Source organism: Terrapene carolina, unplaced genomic scaffold (genome assembly GCF_002925995.2).
Source record: "Terrapene carolina triunguis isolate 2854851 unplaced genomic scaffold, T_m_triunguis-2.0 Scaffold31, whole genome shotgun sequence".
Lineage (NCBI taxonomy): Eukaryota > Metazoa > Chordata > Testudines > Emydidae > Terrapene > Terrapene triunguis.
Genome location: NW_020664382.1, coordinates 9,910,994 through 9,932,053, shown reverse-complemented (window position 1 = coordinate 9,932,053; position 21,060 = coordinate 9,910,994). Strand labels below are relative to the sequence as shown.

General features: G+C 40.1%; 1 protein-coding gene across 1 annotated transcript in view; it reads right to left on the bottom strand.

The window, feature by feature from the left end:
• Window positions 1-21,060, bottom strand: part of LOC112105901 (glutamate receptor ionotropic, kainate 1) — a 218,572-nt gene that overhangs the window by 60,807 nt on the left and 136,705 nt on the right. The window contains exons 4-6 of the mRNA XM_029911584.1: window positions 20,995-21,048; window positions 18,652-18,825; window positions 13,816-13,959 (exon numbers count right to left, since the gene is read on the bottom strand). Coding sequence (XP_029767444.1) covers window positions 13,816-13,959; window positions 18,652-18,825; window positions 20,995-21,048 — 372 coding nt within the window. The remainder of the gene's footprint in view (window positions 1-13,815; window positions 13,960-18,651; window positions 18,826-20,994; window positions 21,049-21,060) is intronic.

Below are 21,060 nucleotides of genomic sequence, written 5' to 3'. Positions count from 1 at the left end.
TGGTCCCACCACTGAATCTTATCAACTAGAGAGAAGGATTTGATGGATTTTAAACTGAAAACAATTGTTGTAATCTATTTTTAGAGACCCCCCACATTAGATTAATTTCTTCAAAAGTACAATGAAGATATAAATTATGACATAGCTTCCACATACGTGCCAGCCTAATAATTCTTAAATTACAGGCTTTTCTGCTATGCTTTTCTTTTTTTTTCTTCATTTGATTGATCTTAGGTAGCTTTTAAAAAAGATGCATAATAAAATCAACAAATATAAATTACAGAGTAGTGTAACCACTTCTTGTTTAATCTGTACATAGTTCTGAATCTTCAGGGATTAATCTCAGACACGGGATTGCCATTACCATGTATCTCAAGCAAATCTGCTATGGTTAGAACTTGTCTCTAAATGTTATGGCAGTAGGGTGGGATTTTCGAAAGTGACTAAGGAATTTAGGAGCACAAGCTGCCCATTCAGCGGGCCTTGTGTTCCTAAATCACGCAGGAGTGTATGAAAATCCCACCCATAAACAATTAAACATTTTTTTTGAATATGCAGCTCATATTTTGTTTCGGTGATGTAAGATACTAAAATGTGCATCTGAGAAGGAACATGTTGACGCATTTTGTTTTATGAGACCAGTTCAATTTCTTCTTCTGACATGATCACCATCACTTAGTTGTAATGATGGATCTTGTCTAAATGATCATATTTTTTAGACAGTGATTTGCAACTAACAATTCACATTCGTCATCACTGTATCACATACCTCACTCCTCCATTAAACGTATTATGGTCTTGAATAAAAGAACTACCAGTAAAATTTTCAAAAGTGACTTAGCAGCCTAAATCTCATTGAAAAAATCAATGTGACTTGTGCTCCTAAGTGTCTGAGTTACTTTTGAAAGGAGGATTTAGGATCCTAAATCATTTAGGTGCTTTTGAATGTACATAATTCCATTTCTGTCTGCAAAGATACTGTAAGAATAAAAATGGGGTATTTCCAGACAGTCATATCATAACCTTTTTATGCCCTGAATGCCCTATGAAATTATAGAAAGCCTTCCTCAAAAACTGATGGCAGGATATGGGCCAAAGACTACCCACTTAGGTTCAAATCCTGGTCCTTTTGAAGTCAAATCTCACACTGGCTTCAAGATATGCTCAGGGAAGCCCTATGGCCTATGCTATACAGGAGGTTGGTTTTAGAAATGGTCAGACTAGATAATCACAGTGGTCCCTTCTGGCCCTATAAACGATGAATAAGACCAGAATTTGGCCCCTAAAATGAAATATGCCAGTTCCAAGAAAGAATAGTCCATATTCACTTCTAGGGAAATGATCAGGTAACTCCAGGATGTTGGAGCATATTAGGTATCTTATGGTCAGGCAAATGACGGAAAATCAGTTACACAGTTCTCAAATGTAATTAACTAACAGAAATGAAGCAGAACTTTCAGTACAGTGAGAATTCACATAACTGTGTAACAGTGCAGCAAGATTTCATGCTTTTATATGCAAGATTTATAGCAATTTTAATGTTTCTAGTGTCATTCCATGTTAAATGTTACAAGGTATAATAAAAGTGAATCAGAATCTAATCAGGCAATTCATCAAAAGAAATAGCTTTTTTGCACTTTGTCCTTGCTTTTGACTCCAGTAGAAGTTAGGGCACAATTTAAAACGCTGATGTATATTATCTTCCACTTAATTTTGGTTGCTTTGAGTATGGCTGTAGCTTTATTAAAAATACTTAATTTCATTAATTTGTGTTTGCAGTATCCTTCTCTTAAATCTCAAACTTAGGGTCTGCATCCGACAATAGTACCATGGTCAAAAGAGGTCAGGAAATGAACTCCTACAATGCTTTTCATTCGGGGTCTTGTTGGCAGCAGTAGGACAATGTAGTGATTAACAGAGGTTCACAATCAGATGCACTACTCTAAAATAATATTTTATCATGTGATTAATATTTTCATTTCTACTTTCTTTATATTTTCAGTTCGTCAACCAGAATCAATATTAAGCCTTAGTTCCATCCAAAGCCAATCAACAGATCAATAACAAAGTCAATAGTTTCAGTTGCAATCAATTTTCAGTAGCTGACAACTTTAGAGTTCAATGTTCTCTTGTGTTTCCGATAGACTTCATTTTCCATTTTCAAACCTGAGCATTAGCAAGGTATAACTAGAGCAAGTAATTATAATGTGTAGTACATATAATACTCTTAGTGTCATGAGGAATGAATACATATTTATCTTCAGGAGGAATCTCTCTAAATTCAAATCTCAATGTTACAAATGTACCCAGACAATCTTATGTTTAGACCATGCTCCATTACCATTGACATCAAAACATTAATCCTTTCTCAGGCAGCGTGATGGGGCATACAAACCCCACTCTGGTTGAAATAAGCAATACAGTGTTTACACTGACACTTCGTTGACCTAATTACATTGACCGTGACTCTACACTGCTCAGGGAGGTGGTATTACTATATAAGCACAGAGAGGCACTTACGTTGGCGGGAGCCAAATTTAAGTGAAGACACTTCCACAGCTAGGTCAATGCAAGGCAGCTTATATTGACCTAATTGTGTAGTGTAGACCAGGCCTCAAAAAGAGGTATACCCTGGGAGGAAGTCAACCTGCCATAACTCTGCCCAACTATTAGTTTTATTTTTATGATTTATTTTGATTTATTTAAAATATGTCTATCCAAAGTACTTCAATTAGCTGCTTGCAGCATTCTCTCTCGCTCACTGGTTATGTCTAGACTTCAATCACTGTGGGTGAGTTAATCTAACTAGCTTGGGTCTCAGAGCAGTGAAGCCAGCATGAGCTGCATAAACCCTCTCGGAACTGTGCGTAACTATTCACAGGGCCAGCCTGTGCTAAAGCTGCTATGGCTTCACTGTTCTGAGATCTGAGCTAGCTAGATTCAAGCTAGCTCAGGCACGTTGACTTGAACTGCAGTTACACTAAATGATTGCTGTCTAGACATACTCTCTGTGAGACTAGTATTACAATGACAGTCATCGGTAGTGGGGGATTTTAGATTTCAGAATCTCAGCTTCTTCAAAATGCCATAGCAATAGAAAGATGTAATCAAGCAATCTTTACTTCTAGGATCTTAAATTATCCCCAGAATATTTACTATGGGATCTTCAGAGAGAGTCTATAACAGGGCTAAAAAGAAACTAGATAAATTCATGGAGAATAGGTCCATCAATGGCCATAAGCCAGGAGGGGAAGAGATGGTGTCCCTAGCCTCTGTTTGCCAGAAGCTGGGAATAGGCAACAGGGGATGGATCACTTGATAATTACCTGTTCTGTTCATTCCCTCTGGGGCACCTGGCATATCGGAAGACAGGATACTGGGCTAGATGGACCTTTGGCCTGACCCAGTATGGCCATTCTTATGGTCTTATGAGAGACTTGATGTCTGTACATTCCCTCTTTTCTATTGATTTTTCCATGTTCTCCAATATTCTGTGTAACGTGAGTTTTTCCTGGACCTGTCCCTTGGTTTTCCATTTGGCATCTAATCAAGCACTGCCTCTTCAATCTTAAGCTTCATTTCAACTATATCAAATTTCAACTATATCCAACTATATTTGTGGGTAATACACGAATGGGAAACACCGCAGGTCTCCATGATCTATCCATAGGTGGTGGTGGTTTGAGAAAAGCATGGGAGAGGAGGAAGAGCCAATGTATATGTGTGTGAAATATATAGAATATGTATGAATATATGTGACTAAGTACTTGCAAAACGATTAAGGTCCAGGTTACCACAACTTTAAATTAATAGCTTTTAAAAATAACCAGCCCAAATGATCACTAAATATGGCCGTTGGCTGGACTGCTTGATGTAAATGCTGCTTTAGAACTACACCCACTACAGAAAATTCATTCTCTTTGCCATGCATCATTGAGATGTTGCACAACATCAAGCTCAAACTCAGTTGTGTGAAAGGTCTTCTGACATTTTGCATCTGTCACAGGACAGTTGAATTATTATATAATATTAAAGCAGACCAAAGGGATGTTAAGCTGTATCTTGTGTGGAAATGTGAAATATATCGTTGGTTACAAATGCTAAATGACTTTGTCTCCCTTCTCCCAAAAAAAGCCTTGCAGATATAACTAGGCAGCTATAAATAGCACTGTTATTGACCTGAGAGTGTCACAAAGCTGACAATGAGCCACATTTAAAAAAACAATAGCCTCTACATTTTGCATAGTCAATTACTGTGCTTGCAGGTGCAGCTGGAATTTGAGCATTTAGGGCCGGATCTTAGAATCATAGAATCATAGACTATCAGGGTTGGAAGGGACCTCTGGAGGTCATCTAGTCCAACCCCCTGCTCAAAGCAGGACCAATCCCCAACTAAATCATCCCAGCCAGGTTTTCAACAAGCCTGACCTTAAAAACCTCTAAGGAAGGAGATTCCACCACCTCCCTAGGTAATCTTAAGGCCACGGAAGTTAGTTGGAGCCTTTCTATTGACTTCAGTGGGTTTTGGATCAGGCCCTTAAACTGTCTATTTGGACTCTCTCCATATTGCTTGTGTAAAATTATGGATGCAAATTCAGAGACTTGGTTGAGGCCTCATTAGAAATGTGGATCTTGAAATCCAGTTTTCCTGTAGACAGTGAGCAGTTTTCTCTGTGTAATAGAAATTTTGGAAAAGGTCCCCGCTGAAGATAATGGAGTTATGCTGATTTGCACCAACTGAAGATCTAGCCCATTGAGTATGACTATATGCTTAAAATGAAGAGATCATTCATGGTCTAGTAGTTAGAGCAGAGACTAAAAGTCAAGAGGCCTTGGGATGAATTCCTGACAGTTGCAGATGCTTGGCACTTGTCAAGGTCAGGCCTTTAGTTGTGTCATTGCTGCCTGACTATACCAAATATGTGAGGCAAAATACACTAACAGTGGTGTAATAATCATTCACCGTCTCTTTCCTCTTTCTTGTACTTATCTCTCTCTCCAGCCCTTTGTCTTTCTTAAACTTAATAGAAAGTTTGAGGAGGAGGAATTCAACAGCAGAGTTTGAGGGAAAACAGATTATTCCTCTCCTTTGTCTTTATCAGCACTTCCTGATACAGAATGGAAGGGTGACCATTTTCTCTGGCTTTGACTTAATAGTCAAATGTGTGATCAGGACCCTATTGTGTTAGGTGCAGTACAAATCCAGAGGTAGACATGGTCGCTCCTCTGAAAAACTTACAGTGCTACACTGGAAAACAGAATAAAATTCCAAGGGTTATGAGAATTAATGCACATGCTGGGAAGATATAAATTATATTATTTGATTGGCAGTGGTAGTTAGGAAGTTGATGAGAGCTGCTTTTCTCACTCTTAGCTTTTTGCTTAACTAAGTTTTGCTTTTTGACTAGTACTATTGAGCTACTATTTGTCTTCACAACACATTATTGAACAGATATTAGAATAAGCTCTTTATCAATTTTATTACTACTCTCTTCAAACAGCATTTAGGGCTGGTCTACACTGGGGGGGGGGGAAATCGATCTAAGATACGCAACTTCAGCTACATGAATAGCTTAGATTGACTTACTGCGGGATCGATGGCTGCGGCTCCCCCGTCGACTCCGCTTCCGCCTCTCGCTTTGGTGGAGTTCCGGAGTTGACAGGGAGCGCATTCGGGGATCGATTTATCGCGTCTAGAGGAGACACTATAAATCGATCCCCGATAGATTGATTGCTACCTGCCGGATTGGCGGGTAGTGAAGACATACCCTAAGTGACAGTGCTGAGTAGTTCAGCAAGCCCAGTGAAAACAGTTCTCAGACAAGACCAAAGTCTGGAATTTGATAACGCTTGCAATTTTATTTTGCTGTTTTAAGTTGATTGTAAAACACAGTTAGATGTAAAGCTATATAGAGTGTATTGTATTAGGTATGTGATGGGCCCCAGTTTTTTTTTAATGCCACCGTGTTTTAGAAATGCTTCTCAGATATACTGTTGAATCACGTGTCTTTCCCATTTCTCATATAGTTTTTATCAACTTCACAAAATGTGTACAATTCAGGTGTCTGAAAGATTTAGACAAACCTTGGTTTACTGTACTACACTCATGGACAGGAAATACTGTAGCTCACTTCTCCAAGACAAAACTTGCTAACACAGTATATAGCCAATTCCATTGTAAGCCATGTTGAGCAGTAATGAATAAGAGAAAGTTTAATCTTCCTTTGGTTTATTAGTCTGCAGTCAAAGTCCCTGATTTTTTAGAATTGTAAAGAGATCCCTCATAGTTAACTGATGATTTTGCTTTTGGTTAGAGTTGAAATTGTAATAGAAAAGCTGCTTAAATTCTCTCATCAACTGAGGGCATGTCTTCACTACCCGCCGGATCGGCGGGTAGCAATCGATCTATTGGGGATCGACTTATCGCATCTAGTGAAGACGCGATAAAATCGATCCCTGATCGCTCTGCCGTCGACTCCGGAAATCCACCGCGGCAAGAGGCGGCAGCGGAGTTGACGGCGGCGCGGTAGCGGTCGACTTGCTGCCGTCCTCACAGCCAGGTAAGTCGACCTAAAATACGCAACTTCAGCTACGCTATTCACGTAGCTGAAGTTGCGTATCTTATGTCAACCCCCCGCTGTAGTGTAGACCTAGCCTGAGTGACTCATACAATTAGTCTTTTTACTAAAGTTGACATCTTGGGGGTTAAATAGCTGATTTAATGCATTACCTTTCCTCTAGCTAGGATCAAGTCCAGCACAAAGAATTAGAGAAAAAACGTTTGATGGTGCAATTTTATCTGCCCCACCTAAAACCCACCACATTTGGCAGCGTCTTTACTTGGGAGAGGTCCAGGACTGAGAGGGTATAAAGAATATCGCTAATTAGGATTGAAGTGGGAAGGGAGAGTTATGTGGTGAAGCTTGTTTATATACACTAGCTCTGACCCCACTTATAAGACTCTTATTTTCATGAGCACCATGTTCACCTAGTTTTGAAAATAAAAGTTGGAGAGCTAGTGAAAGAAATGGAGGCGAGTGGATTTCTCATGAAAGCTGAAGTTCTTTGAACTGTTCAGCAACACTCATTTTCAGAGCGGTTTGGGCTACATGGTGCGCAAGAGTAGTGAAGAAAAGTTTTGAGTGTGCCATTTCAGTGTGAAATTTGACAAAATGATCCCTAATTACTTGAGGGTGACAATTCAGGTGTCCTTGTTTCAAAGTCTGTGTTGTGAAATGCCTTTGAGGAAATTCTTCTTGGATACATGTCTTCAATGCTTAAATCAGACAGCTTAAATTTCCTATCAAATAAAATACAAAGGGGAAGTGGGCTGAGATTTGAGGGAAAAGCGTAATTTTGTAAGGTATTCTTCCCACTAGGAACTAGGGTATTGTACATTTTTCAATTACCATTACCAAAGTGACAAAGTGCAGCACAAAATATTAAAACAATTATTATTTATGTTATGGTACAGTACTATTGGTTAGTATTAATTGGTTTGAGTCTGGGATTCCATTGTGTGTTATACACTGTATAAGTAGTAACATAAGAACATAAGAACGGCCATACTGGGTCAGACCAAAGGTCCATCAGCCCAGTATCCTGTCTACTGACAGTGGCAAATGCCAGGTGCCCCAGAGGAAGTGAACCTAACAGGTAATGATCAAGTGATCTCTCTCCTGCCATCCATCTCCACCCTCTGACAAACAGAGGCTAGGGACACCATTCCTTACCCATCCTGGCGAATAGCCATTAATGGACTTAACCTCCATGAATTTATCTAGTTCTCTTTTAAATCCTGTTATAGTCCGAGCCTTCACAACATCCTGAGGCAAGGAGTTCCACAGGTTGACTGTGCGCTGTGTGAAGAAGCACTTCCTTTTATTTGTTTTAAACCTGCTGCCCATTAATTTCATTTGGTGGCCCCTAGTTCTTATATTATGGGAACAAGTAAATAACTTTTCCTTATTCACTTTCTCCACACCACTCATGATTTATATACCTCTATCATATCCCCCCTTAGTCTCCTCTTTTCCAAGCTGAAAAGTCCTAGCCTCTTTAATCTCTCCTCATATGGGACCCGTTCCAAACCCCTAATCATTTTAGTTGCCTTTCTCTGAACCTTTTCTAATGCCAGTATATCTTTTTTGAGATGAGAAGACCACATCAGTCCGCAGTATTCGAGATGTGGGCGTACCATGGATTTATATAAGGGCAATGAGATATTCTCCGTCTTATTCTCTATCCCTTTTTTAATGATTCCTAACATCCTGTTCGCTTTTTTGACTGCCACTGCATACTGCATGGACGTCTTCAGAGAACTATCCACCAAGATCTCTTTCCTGATTAGTTGTAGCTAAATTAGCCCGCATCATATTGTATGTATAGTTGGGGTTATTTTTTCCAATGTGCATTACTTTACATTTATCCACATTAAATTTCATTTGCCATTTTGTTGCCCAATCACTTAGTTTTGTGAGATCTTTTTGAAGTTCTTCACAGTCTGCTTTGGTCTTAACTATCCTGAGCAGTTTAGTATCATCTGCAAACTTTGCCATCTCACTGTTTACCCCTTTCTCCAGATCATTTATGAATAAGTTGAATAGGATTGGTCCTAGGACTGACCCTTGGGGAACACCACTAGTTACCCCTCTCCATTCTCAAAATTTACCATTTATTCCTACCCTTTGTTCCCTGTCTTTTAACCAGTTCTCAATCCATGAAAAGATCTTCCCTCTTATACCATGACAACTTAATTTACATAAGAGCCTTTGGTGAGGGACCTTGTCAAAGGCTTTCTGGAAATCTAATTACACTATGTCCACTGGATCTCCCTTGTCCACATGTTTGTTGACCCCTTCAAAGATCTCTAATAGATTAGTAAGACATGATTTCCCTTCACAGAAACCATGTTGACTTTTGCCCAACAATTTATGTTCTTCTATATTCTTATGTTTCAACTAATTTGCCCGGTACTGACGTTAGACTTACTGGTCTGTAATTGCCGGGATCACCTCTAGAGCCCTTTTTAAATATTGGCGGTACATTAGCTATCTTTCAGTCATTGGGTACAGAAGCTGATTTAAAGTACAGGTTACAAACCATAGTTAATAGTTCCACAATTTCACATTTGAGTTCTTTCAGAACTCTTGGGTGAATGCCATCTGGTCCCGGTGACTTGTTACTGTTAAGTTTATCAATTAATTCCAAAACCTCTAGTGACACTTCAATCTGTGACAGTTCCTCAGATTTCTCACCTACAAAGGACGACTCAGGTTTGGGAGTCTCCCTAACATCCTCAGCAGTGAAGACTGAAGCAAAGAATTAATTTAGTTTCTCCGCAATGACTTTATCGTCTTTAAATGCTCCTTCTGTATCTCGATCGTCCAGGAGCCCCACTGGTTGATTAGCAGGCTTCCTGCTTCTGATGTGCTTAAAAAACATTTTGTTATTACCTTTTGCGTTTTTGGCTAGCTGTTCTTCAAACCCCTCTTTGGCTTTTCTTATTACATTTTTACACTTAATTTGGCAGTGTTTATCCTCCTTTCTATTTACCTCACTAGGATTTGACTTTCACTTTTTAAAAGATGCATTTTTATCTCTCACTGCTTCTTTTACATGGTTGTTAAGCCACAGTGGCTCTTTTTTAGTTCTTTTACTGTGTTTTTTAATTTGGGGTATACATTTAAGTTGGGCCTCTATTATGGTGTCTTTGAAAAGTGTCCATGCAGCGTGCAGGGATTTCATTCTAGTCAATGTACCTTTTAATTTCTGTTTAACTAACCTCCTCATTTTTGCATAGTTCCCCTTTCTGAAATTAAATGCCGCAGTGTTGGGCTGTTGAGGTGTTCTTCCCACCACAGGAATGTTAAATGTTTTTATACGATGGTCACTATTTCCAAGCAGTCCTGTTATAAAACTGCATTCTTACACCTATCTTCCAGAACAGCCTCAATAGCTTTCTGACTAGCAGAAAGGTCAGGTGACCCAGACCCAAGTCCTCTAATTAGACAATGGGAAACATAGCTAATATGTTTTCCACCATGTCCACATAGGGTAGCAATGCCTTTAAAGTACTAGTCTAGTTTCTTTTTTAGTCCATGACTGCAGACTTTCCAGGTCTAGTGGAAGCACTTGAAGATGCTGATCTCTGTACTGATGAAAGATCATGTCTAAGGAAAAAAATTTTTTGTTCTCAGAAAATGTTATGTGCTCATCAGCTAAATGGTCTGGAAGTTCCACTCAGTGTAACTGAAAGTTAGATGCACATCACCCCGTATGGAGTGCTTTTGTATTTTTAGCCTCTTTCAAACTCCTATTATCATTTCTGAAGAGAAAATGACTTTTTTTTCCTCTCTGGGCAATGGATTGGGGGGGAAGGGACAGCAAGCCCAGAAACACTTCAGAGACAAATGAATTAGAAGGTCTATGGAATCTAAGGACTGGTTTACACTTAAAACTTACTTTGGCACAGCTATGATGTCAATCCCCCCAACCCACAGTGTAGACACAGCCGACAGAAGAGTGTTTCTATTGACATAGCTAATGTCATTTGGGGAGGTGGTAGTGTTACACTGGCAGAACAACTCCTGTTGGCATACGCTGCATCTACACTAGGGAGCTCTGTCGAGGTAGGCTCAGTAGTGTAAATATAGCCTAAGATGAGGTTTGTGAGGATGGGAGGAGTGGTGGCTGAAGCAGCTTTTAGGCTTGACTTAGATGCTTAGGGCTTGTCTACGTGGTGGGGTGATGCACCCTATGGGTGTGTGATTTCTAAACTGCGCAAACGTGTTATGCTTTAATTGGTCCATGTAGATCCTGCTGGTGCACTTTAACATAGTGCTATTTGAAACAGTACTACATTAAAGTACATTAGGGATCCGTTAGTGTGCACCAGACACATTCGTTAGTGTGCGCAACACATTCGTACAGTTTAGAAATCACATCCCAGAAGAGTGCACTACCCTACTGTGTAGACAAGCTCTAGATTGAGATCAACAGTGTCCTACTTTCTTCCAGTAAATATGTGGGAGAGGGAGATCACATTTGCTACAGACATTTTTTTTGGAGCTAGTTTTCTGTCATGAATAGCTGCGGGAAGAGTAGAGCATGGGCAGGGAGCTGTTATAGGGTTTCAAAGCTCTGCAGCGCTGCCTGCTCCACCTGTAAGCCTCCCCTGACCTCACAAGTACTACGGCCCTTATTGCCACAGGCTGTCCCTACAACAGCCTCACAGTGTCACCTTCTGCTCTCCTCTCTTACAGCCCCTGCAGGAGAGGACCTGCCATGCGGCAATTTTGAACCCCACTGGAACGAGGCACTTTGCTCAATGGTACTTCCACTGCCTCCTGCAAGCTCTTCGGGTCACTAAATGTAGGGTGGGCTTCTTTCTGCTATTGTACACCCCTTCTCCTACAGATCCCCTCCTGGGGAGTCCTATGCAGTCCAAGAGCTGCTGCATGCCTCCTGTCCTCTTGCACTGTGAGTAAAGCTCATGATAGTATCCTCGCTCCTTCCCCATCAAACTTTTCAAATAAGGTCCCTGGGGCAAGGGTTGCTCTGGTCCTTACTTTATCTTTTTTAAAGGCAGAAGCTTGGAGGCAGGTACAAGAAATCTACAGAATTTCCCTTGTGGGGGAAAACATAGGAAAAAATAGGCAAGAAAAAGAGGGCAGGAAGGTAAAATGGTTATCAGTACAGCAAAAGAGCAAAAGAACCAATGCTTTGGGAACCTGTGCAGCTGCATAATCAAATGATAGGTAGGGACCTACCTATGACAATCCTTGAAGGAAAGAGCCCTCAAATATTCTGAGAAGCTGCCTGTATCTTGTCTATATTTTATGTGACTTCATGTTCTGGCTGCAACTTGCTTCCAGAGAGATTCCTGATCTCAGTAACATGCCACATCATGCCAGCTACTGTCTATGTATCCCTCAGCCAGCCAGTTCTGTTCCACTTACACAAGTGCAATATGGGTATAGCTTTGATAGGAATTAAAGCTCTCTGAATGAAGGCAGAATTAGGCTCCAAATGTGGGATGTGGGGAAAAGGAAAGAACAATCACTTCTGACTGCTGCCTCCATACAGCCTTTCCTTTGCAGGAAGAAGAGTTCTGATTTTTACTAATAAGATTCAGTAATGTAAAATAAACTTGAGAGAGAGTGGAAGCATTTCACCCATTTGACAAGTGGGGAATCAGCCTGACAACGGTGGTCAAACAAAGGTTCACCCCAGTTTCTACAATGGTAGCAGATGGTTCTTCCATAATTTGATTACTGGCTAGCACAATTTAATGAATGATGAGACCCCCAACTCCATAATAAATATAAATCAAGCAGAAACACGGGAAGTCGCATGGGAAACTTGATCGTGCCTGGAGTTTCTTGCTACATTTTTAAGATGGAATAAAGTTGCCATTGAAATGCAGGCAGCAGCCTTGTGTTTGTAAACCAAAGCTCCTAAAGGAGGAAAACAAGATAGAAATGGATATTCTAACTGTGACGTTGTGCAGTCTATATGGTTTTATAAAAACATAATAAGAAGTGAATATAATGTAACTGGAATCGTTTTATAAAAATATGATAATAAGTGAATATAATGTAACTGGAATATGCTTCATGCAAAAGGTCTCTTGTAAGGTATCATTACAAAGCTTATAATCTACTGAGTGTGATCATCCTATTTGTATAAATGTACCACTCTTATCTAAAACTAGAAATATGAAATATAACTCTGAGGGCCTATTGTAATTATGCAAAGTGTGGGCCATTAATAGTGGTTTGGAATCTTGATGACCCCCATTAACCAGGACCATTGTCTGCAGATAGCTGTGTTTACCTGTTAGTCTTCCTGTATATGTGTGTGCTGGCAAGTGGGCAATGAAGTCTTGCAGTGACATGTGATCATGTCACCTGACCTGGAATCCATCTTTAACCTGGTGCTTTTCCAGTGGGGGGGGGGTGGAAACCCAGAGGGACAAAGGGTTCCCGCCTTATGCAAAAGATATATAAAGGGGTGGAAGAGAACAAGGGGGGGGGAGGAGCCATCATGAAGAATCTCCTAGCTACCACCTGAGCTGGAACAAGAGCTGTACCAGGGGAAAGAATTGTGCCCAGGCCTGGAAGGTGTCCAGTCTGAGAAAAAATTTACTGAAGCATCTCTGAGGGTGAGATTATCTGTATTCAGTTTGATTAGACATAGATTTGCACATTCTATTTTATTTTGCTTGGTGACTTACTTTGTTCTGTCTGTTACTACTTGGAACCACTTAAATCCTACTTTCTGTATTTAATAAAATCACTTTCTACTTAGTAATTAACTCAGAGTATGTATTAATACTGGGGGAGCAAACAGCTGTGCATATATCTCTATCAGTGTTATAGAGGGCGAACAATTTATGAGTTTACCCTGTATAAGCTTTATACAGGGTAAAACGGATTTATTTGGGTTTAGACGCCATTGGGAGTTGGGCATCTGAGTGCTAAGGACAAGCACACTTCTGTGAGCTGTTTTCAGGTAAACTTGCAGCTTTGGGGCAAGTTATTCAGACCCTGGGTCTGTGCTGGAGCAGACGGGAGTGTCTGGCTCAGCAAGACAGGGTGCTGGAGTCCTGAGCTGGCAGGGAAAACAGAAGCAGGGATAGTCTTGGTACGTCAGGTGGCAGCTGCCAAGGGGGTTTCTGTGATCCAACCCGTCACACTAACAATAGAAATCAGAACGTACAATATGTTCCATAGTGGCATGTAATACAGAATCCAGTGCAATAAAGAACAAAGAGAGGATTACGCTGGCTGTAAGCAGATGGTGTACACTTGCCTCTTTTATCAGATTCATAAATCTGGGTCCAAAACGCCATGGCTTGTGTCTGTGGCACTGGAGGGAGCTGACAGTCATTTGGGAGGCACGCTGGGAGGCCACTGCTACCATGTAAACAGCATCATACATCAGAGCTGCTTCAGTCTGCATGAAAAACAGAAGGGGGTTCTTTAATTTACATCCTTCTTCCCCCTCCCCTTTTGTCATCTCAGAACGAATATCCCATTCTACTTATGAGAGATTAAGCTGCTGCTTTTCTGCGACTCTCATGTGAGTCCAAAGTTAAAACAAGAGACAGGCCTTGTTTCTTATGCTTTGTGTTAATTTGTGCTACCAGGTATTGCTGAGCAAAATATTTAACAATCAGATGGAAGAGTGGTCTAGGCGCAGGAATGAGGAGATTTGCATTTTATTCCCATCTCTGCTGTAGATTTCCTGTGTGATACCAGGGAAGTTATTTGGGGTGGAATTTTCACAAGTGCATCAGGCAAAATATTGAAAAGACAAAGTGATTTAGGAGCCTAAGTCCCATTTTCAGAAGTGCCTTAAAGTCTGATTTTAAAGGTATTTGGGTGCCTAAAGATGCAGAAACTTGCCTAGTGAGATTTTCAAAAGTGCAGTCAATCCCATTAGTTGCCTCTCTATTTTCAGGTGCCTAAATACCTTTAAAAATATGTCCTTTAGGCACTTAGGCTGTTAGGCTCCTAAGTCTCATTAAAAGTCTATAGGACTTAGGAGCTTAAGTGTTTAGTCACTTTTGAAAATGGGACGTTGGCACTTTTGAAAACTTTATCCAAAGTGTTACTGTAAGCCAATGGCAATTGTGTCACTAAGGAGTTTTTGAAAATCCCACCCTTACTCTCTGCCTCAGTGGTCCCTTTATATAAAAGGGGGATAATTTTTACTCACCTCACAGGGATGTTGTCAGAATTAATTCATTAATATGCTACATTATTTATTATAAAAATACTAATTCAGAAGTAAATTTGGACCTAAGAAAATACTAATGACTTTGCAGATGAGAAACTGGACTCGTTTATATGAACTACATAACTAACCCATTTTTTATTCTTTTTCCCCGGTGTTCCTTTGGGAAATTAACAGCTTTGATTCTTTGTCTGTTTCATTTACCTAAGTAAATTACAATGGCATCAGTCTTATCAGCACTGAAGGCTTTTGCTGGCAATCACATGTGATCTGAATGTACTTGCTAATCTTAATATACTGCAGAGGAGGAATCACTCCTGACACCCCTGGTCAGGCTCTGCACAAAACAAAGCTCCCACAATCAAAATCTAATCAAAAATGTTATAAATGGTGAGATGCACCGCAGGAGACGATAGCAGCTGTACTGTGGGCCAAGCGTCTTTAAAAGTTCCAAACAGATCCTGTTGACTAAGATCCTAATCCAAAGCCCCACGAAGTCAATGGAAAGACTCTCATTGACTTCAGTAGGCTTTGGATCAGGCTTGAAATTAGGCTGACTAGGGCACATTCATCTAGGGTTTGACTCTATTTCACTGGAGTTATACCCAGGATGAATTCGGCCTAGAGAGTTTGAGGATTTCTGGTAGAAATGCTTCAGAGCAGATCTCAGTTTGCATCACTATAATGGTCAGACCGTACCATTACTCCAAAATCAGATGCATAAATTGTTTGTCAATGGCAGCACTGCCTGCATTGGTACTGTTGGGTATGAAGCTGGAAATGGTTGATCAAAGTTCACTGCTTTATAATTGTTAATATTCATCCATCTTGCTGTGTGACATTGAGCCAGTCACTTTACCTCTCTGTCTGTACTTCCCTTCTGATCCTTTGTTCGTTTCTCTATTTAATGTTCAATCATATGGCTGCACTGAGGAATGAGAGGGCACCTTGCTCCGCTGCATGGGCAACCCATTCTGTGGGTAGCTATGCAGGGGGAACAGAAGTCTCTGTGGGATCACAACATCTCCCGCACTGTGCATGTGGTCAGGAGAGAGGGGAGAATGACTCTGCACTGGCCAGGATAGCTGTCCACGTGCACTGGGAGATGTATGCTGTGCCAGATATAGACCTACTACTTACCTACTGGAGCAACCAAGTGGCAGATAGTGACATAATCCCAATAATCCCCCAAATACATTCCTGGAAATGCAGTTTGAGTGGGGAAAGGCTTTACTGCTGTGAGGGTTGGTAAAATATGGCAGTGGATTGTTGGTCAGTATCTGGTCCAGTGTTACAGCAATGAAAATCATCACCCTCTGATGGTAGTTGATGGCCTATGTGAAATGAGTTGGTTTGTTCTCCTTCAATTTTTAGTAACCACCACTCAATGAAAAGGCCAAACATTGTGTTGGCATGGAGACTGCAACTGCTTTCTTATCACTAGTAGCCAGCGCTGTTACACTACCTGGCCAGGGTAGTGCAAGCTTGAACTGCTGCCCGTGCTAAACCTGTTCTCTGGTTCGACAAATTAACTTAGTAGGCCTGTCAGCCACCTGTCATTCACTTAAAAATACAACCACATAGAAAAGTCATAAAAACCAAATCAGGGGTGTGCATTGGTAGGGTGTTATAGACATGGCTAGGACACTAATCAAAAAGTGACAGTTTTATCCAGGTTTCACAGTTCAAAAATGATTGTGATTATCACAAAAACATTTTGCCGGCTGCTAGTCGATGTGGACTAGAATGAGCTGATATTTTGTAGAAAACATTACATTAAAAAAAAAGGCCACTCTGCATTCACAACAACAAACATGAGTATATACAGACATTTCTAGTTGGCTAGCCTGAGATCTATGCATTTCCCAGAAGATCTCAAAGCATCTGTGTGGTTAAAGCCATTCCAGACCGTCTTGCGTAGCCTGAAGAGCAGAACACATCAGAAATTCTGTGTAATGAACTGTCTTGAGTTTTCCAATAAAATTTTGCCCTTAAAAAGGGTTTTTTAAAAAAAAAAAAAAAAAAGATAGCGTCCTACCTCTTCTACAATAGTTAGGCAAAATAGGGTAAATCAGGGGCAGAGATTCAGCCTTTGAATTTCTCATTATTTTGATTTTAATATTTTATTTAGATGATTGCACAGAAATCCAGGTATCTCATTGTGAGAATCTTTCCATTTTCTCCACACCATGCAAGTGCCATTTTGTGAACTAGAAGGGACAAATCTTGCATTAATATTAGAAAGTTTAATCATTGTCCTGATAATGCGTAACTTGTCATTTCCTCACTGTCTAATGAATTACAGCAGTCATTGGCGATCCCTTGAGGCTGAAGATGATCTCTTTCACGGGTCATACATTCCATGGGTCCTTAGGTGGCTGAGGAATCCGCTCCTTGAGTCACAGGCTCGTTAGCACACATTGCAGGTGGTGTTGGAAGACAAGGTTGGGACGTGATTGCTGCGTGACAGTTGTCTTTCCTTTCTTACAGCAGTATTATAGCTCTCTACCTAACTAAATAAGTGAACTTGCTATGAATGTTTAAAGTAAGCGCAGCTGATTAGTAACCTTGTCTGTTTATATTGCCTCTAAGACATCTGAGCAAATTTGGACATATGGAAAAGGAAGGTTCTGCCTAATAAAAGAAGAGATCTAAACTCTGTCTTGGACCCCAATCCCGCAATCAGATCTGTGTGGGTGAATGGCTCTGCCTGCACGTATCCTATTGCAGGACTGGGGCCTTCCACTGTAAATTCCTAGGGACAGAGACACTATCTACTCCATCTTGTATATTGCTGTAAGCACAGCAGTAGTGCTTAAAAGAGAATTTTTTTTAAAGTTTTGCTGAAGATAGTTGACCTGGGAAATTCTCTGTAACGATTAGCGTGTTTCAAAATGACACCAGAAATCATTTTGTAATAAAGTCTGGTTCCATACTGCATTCCACATCATTCAATTCATGTTAAGAATGTTATCAGATGCTGGAAAACAATGCCAAAATCCAGAACCATGTTTGTCAGACTTAATCAATTCAATTGTTTTTATTTGTTCTTTTGATCCTTTGAAGGGGAACCCCCACACACATTTCTCAACAAGATGATACCTTATACTTATCTCTAAATTACATCTTCAAAGCCAGAGTGCTGCTGTAGATGATCGGAATGGAGAAAGAAGGCACTTTTCCAATTTAAAAATGCTATTACCTGCCTACACATACAGTATCTTTCCTTGCAGATTACTAATACTATACCTCTCTGGAAGTTTTTATCTCCTCTTATATTCATCCAATTCTGAACTTTCTTAGAGAAATGAGACTGCTGCAAGTGCATTTGACAAGAGAGAGATAAATGATAAGCGCAAAGCACCTTGTCAGAGTGCTGTGTAACTCATCTATTCATGTGAGTGTCACTGGTTGTCACATGGCTAACTTCAGCATTGATTAAAGGAACAAATTCACTACCGTGGTCAAGAAAAGCAATAAATAAATAAAAATGTTAAAAATGCCTCTTTACCTCTATGGATTCTCTTCCAACATTTGGAAAATGGAGTAAGTGGAAAAGCAAATGGGAAACTTCTACCTCTGCTTAAATTTGGTTAAACTTTCGACAGTGCATACTGAATTCTATCCTATATTCCTACTCATGTGAGTATTCCCATTAACTATTTATGTAAGTAAAGGCTGCAGTACTGGGCCCATAATGCTTGGGGGAGTTGTTGGCCACCAAATTACACTTTAATTTTGTTTCCTAAGTGTCTTCCTTTGCTGTCTCTTGCTTTCTTCCCCTCTACCGATCCAGATAAATATGGGGAATTAAGAACAAAACATCTGTGTTTATCCTTGGATTGGAATAGAACTGGAAAGGCCTCTGTAGCCATCTGCTATAAGTCCAGGCTGTGGTTATTCACTTACTGTCATCATGCCATCCAGGAGGCCAGTTTCTGGTTTGGGCGGGGCCTGCAGCCGTTCCATCGACCACTTTTCAATAACTGATGTAACCTGTGGATTGTCAATGTTGAGCAGGCGAAACCCGGTCATGTTTACTCCACTGTATCTGTAGGGTTCCAGATCTAATGCAAATAGATCCTAAATCATCGTTTAAAAAACAAAAACAAAACACATTTTCAAGATGCTGTATTATTTTTAGAGCAAACTATTTGTCAGTTACAATCAAAGATGCTTGAAGCCTAAACTATACAATTTTTTGTCATTTTCAATCAAATGCTAGTATATTTTTTTCCATTGTATCTCTTCCTTCTGCACTCCTGCAAACAATAGTCACAACATTTGTGAAGAGGGTTTTTTTTGTTTTGTTTTTTACAAATCTCATACCTGGATTGTTGGAACATAAAAATCAGTTCCCCACAACAGCACTATTCTACAAGCAAGCTGCACTTCAGTATCTGGTTTTGATTTATCAGTCCTGTCATAACGTTACAGCTATGACAAACCAACATGAAGAATTGGTTGGCCAACATTAAGTATACTTCTCAATCCTAGGAATGAAGATACCAGATGTGGAGAGTAATACAGTTTTACGACTTGCAAACCCCATTTTTCTCCTGCCTTGCCAGCTACAGGTAACTTGCTGTCAGTGTGTCTAATGTATGTGTCAGGCCAGTGCAGAGTAACTCCATGTGCATTAGACACTTGAAGTTTGCAGGGCAGGAAAATAATGACTACTGTAAGTGACATAATTCCATGACACTTTTCAAAACTGTATGTCCTGCAATGAAAATATGAAAGGTGCTTGCTAGAGCTGGTTTGCATTTCAGAACAAAATCTTGCTGATATCAGCAGACCAGTGAAGCAACAAATGATCAGGTCATGGCTATGTACAGTCATCACCCTTAAAGTGTCAACATTTACAACATCACAGCGATTTCTTGCTCTGAGTGTAGGGGATATACAGCATTGCCCCAGATATTGTAGCATGCCAACTGTCTGGTAAGTGCTGACTTTTTAAAGTTGAATTCACTAATCTTTTACAAAGGAGGGAAGCCCACATCCACTCTTAAAATGTGGTGTGTATTTTTGGGGGAGATTAGGGTGAGTTGTATGGGAAGTTTTTCAAGATCCTGTTTCAAGTTCTAAACATTCAAGGCAAGATGTCTATTTGGCATCTCGATGGAGTGACTTCAAGAGTGATGATGGATTTCACTTCAACATAAATGTTTATCTGATACAAAGAAATAAACAAGTTTATGCATAGGAAGTGATATGCACCCAACACTGTAGGCTGTGTGCCACTAATCTGGGTTCTCTCCTCTACCTGCGGTTTAAAATGAAAATGGATCTCAAGTTTAGATTTCAAAGAACAAATGAGTGATATATTTAATGAAAATTCAAATATTCATATCATAAAAGAAATATGAGGACTCTTCTTCTGTAAGCCTGAAACTTCTTTGTAGTTCCATATTTTTGTTTCCTTATTAAATAAAACTTTTTTAGCCATAGGTTTTATTTGTGAAACACTTGGTGTCACACAACACACACCAGCCTAATCCACTACAGCTGTTGACCTGCAGCTGAAGGACCTTGACTACCTTCTAGTTGCAGCACAGCTGACAAACTCGGAGCAGAGGGAGTGGAAAGAGAATAGTGTTATAGGCCCTGATTCAGTCAAGTATGTTGGCATGTGCTTGACCCCCATTAAGTTGGACCTAAACACATGCTTTAAGTCAGGCAGGTGCTCAAGTATTTTCCTGAGTAAGGACTGATTTGAGCATGTGCTTAAAGTCTTTGCTGAATTGTGGCTTTAACATAGACTGTGCAGAACAAGAGATGGGGCTTCATCTAGAACACAGCAACTCAACCCCAAATGGCAAAGTTTGGATTTGCTCCAAACTTGAATTTCTGGTCTCAGGCCCATTTCTATAATGGGGTAACTCAAAACCCTATACCTAACCCCCACTCCTCTGCCAAATCTGAACTTAATTATTTGGACTCATCTCTACACACTGAACTTCCTCAAATGTGATTTTGTTAATGGGCATTTAATTTTAATTATTTTTATGGAGCACAGTAAGAATTAGTGGTGGGAAAATGTTGGCCAGTTCTGCCAATTCTGATAGATTCTTCAGGACATCACCACCACAAAATACTGGCTCCTGCAGTAATAATAATACTTAGTAATTTTCTAGTGTTTTTCATCTGTAATAGTGACACTCAAAACTCAGAGGGAGATGCAAGATTTCAGCTGTCTTCACTGAAATAGGAGAACCAATGTTATTATCAAAACTCAGTATTTCTTACCAGTGTTGTAAAAAAGTAGTGATAGTATTCGGTCATCATTCCCATGGAAAGAATCTGTTGAAAAAG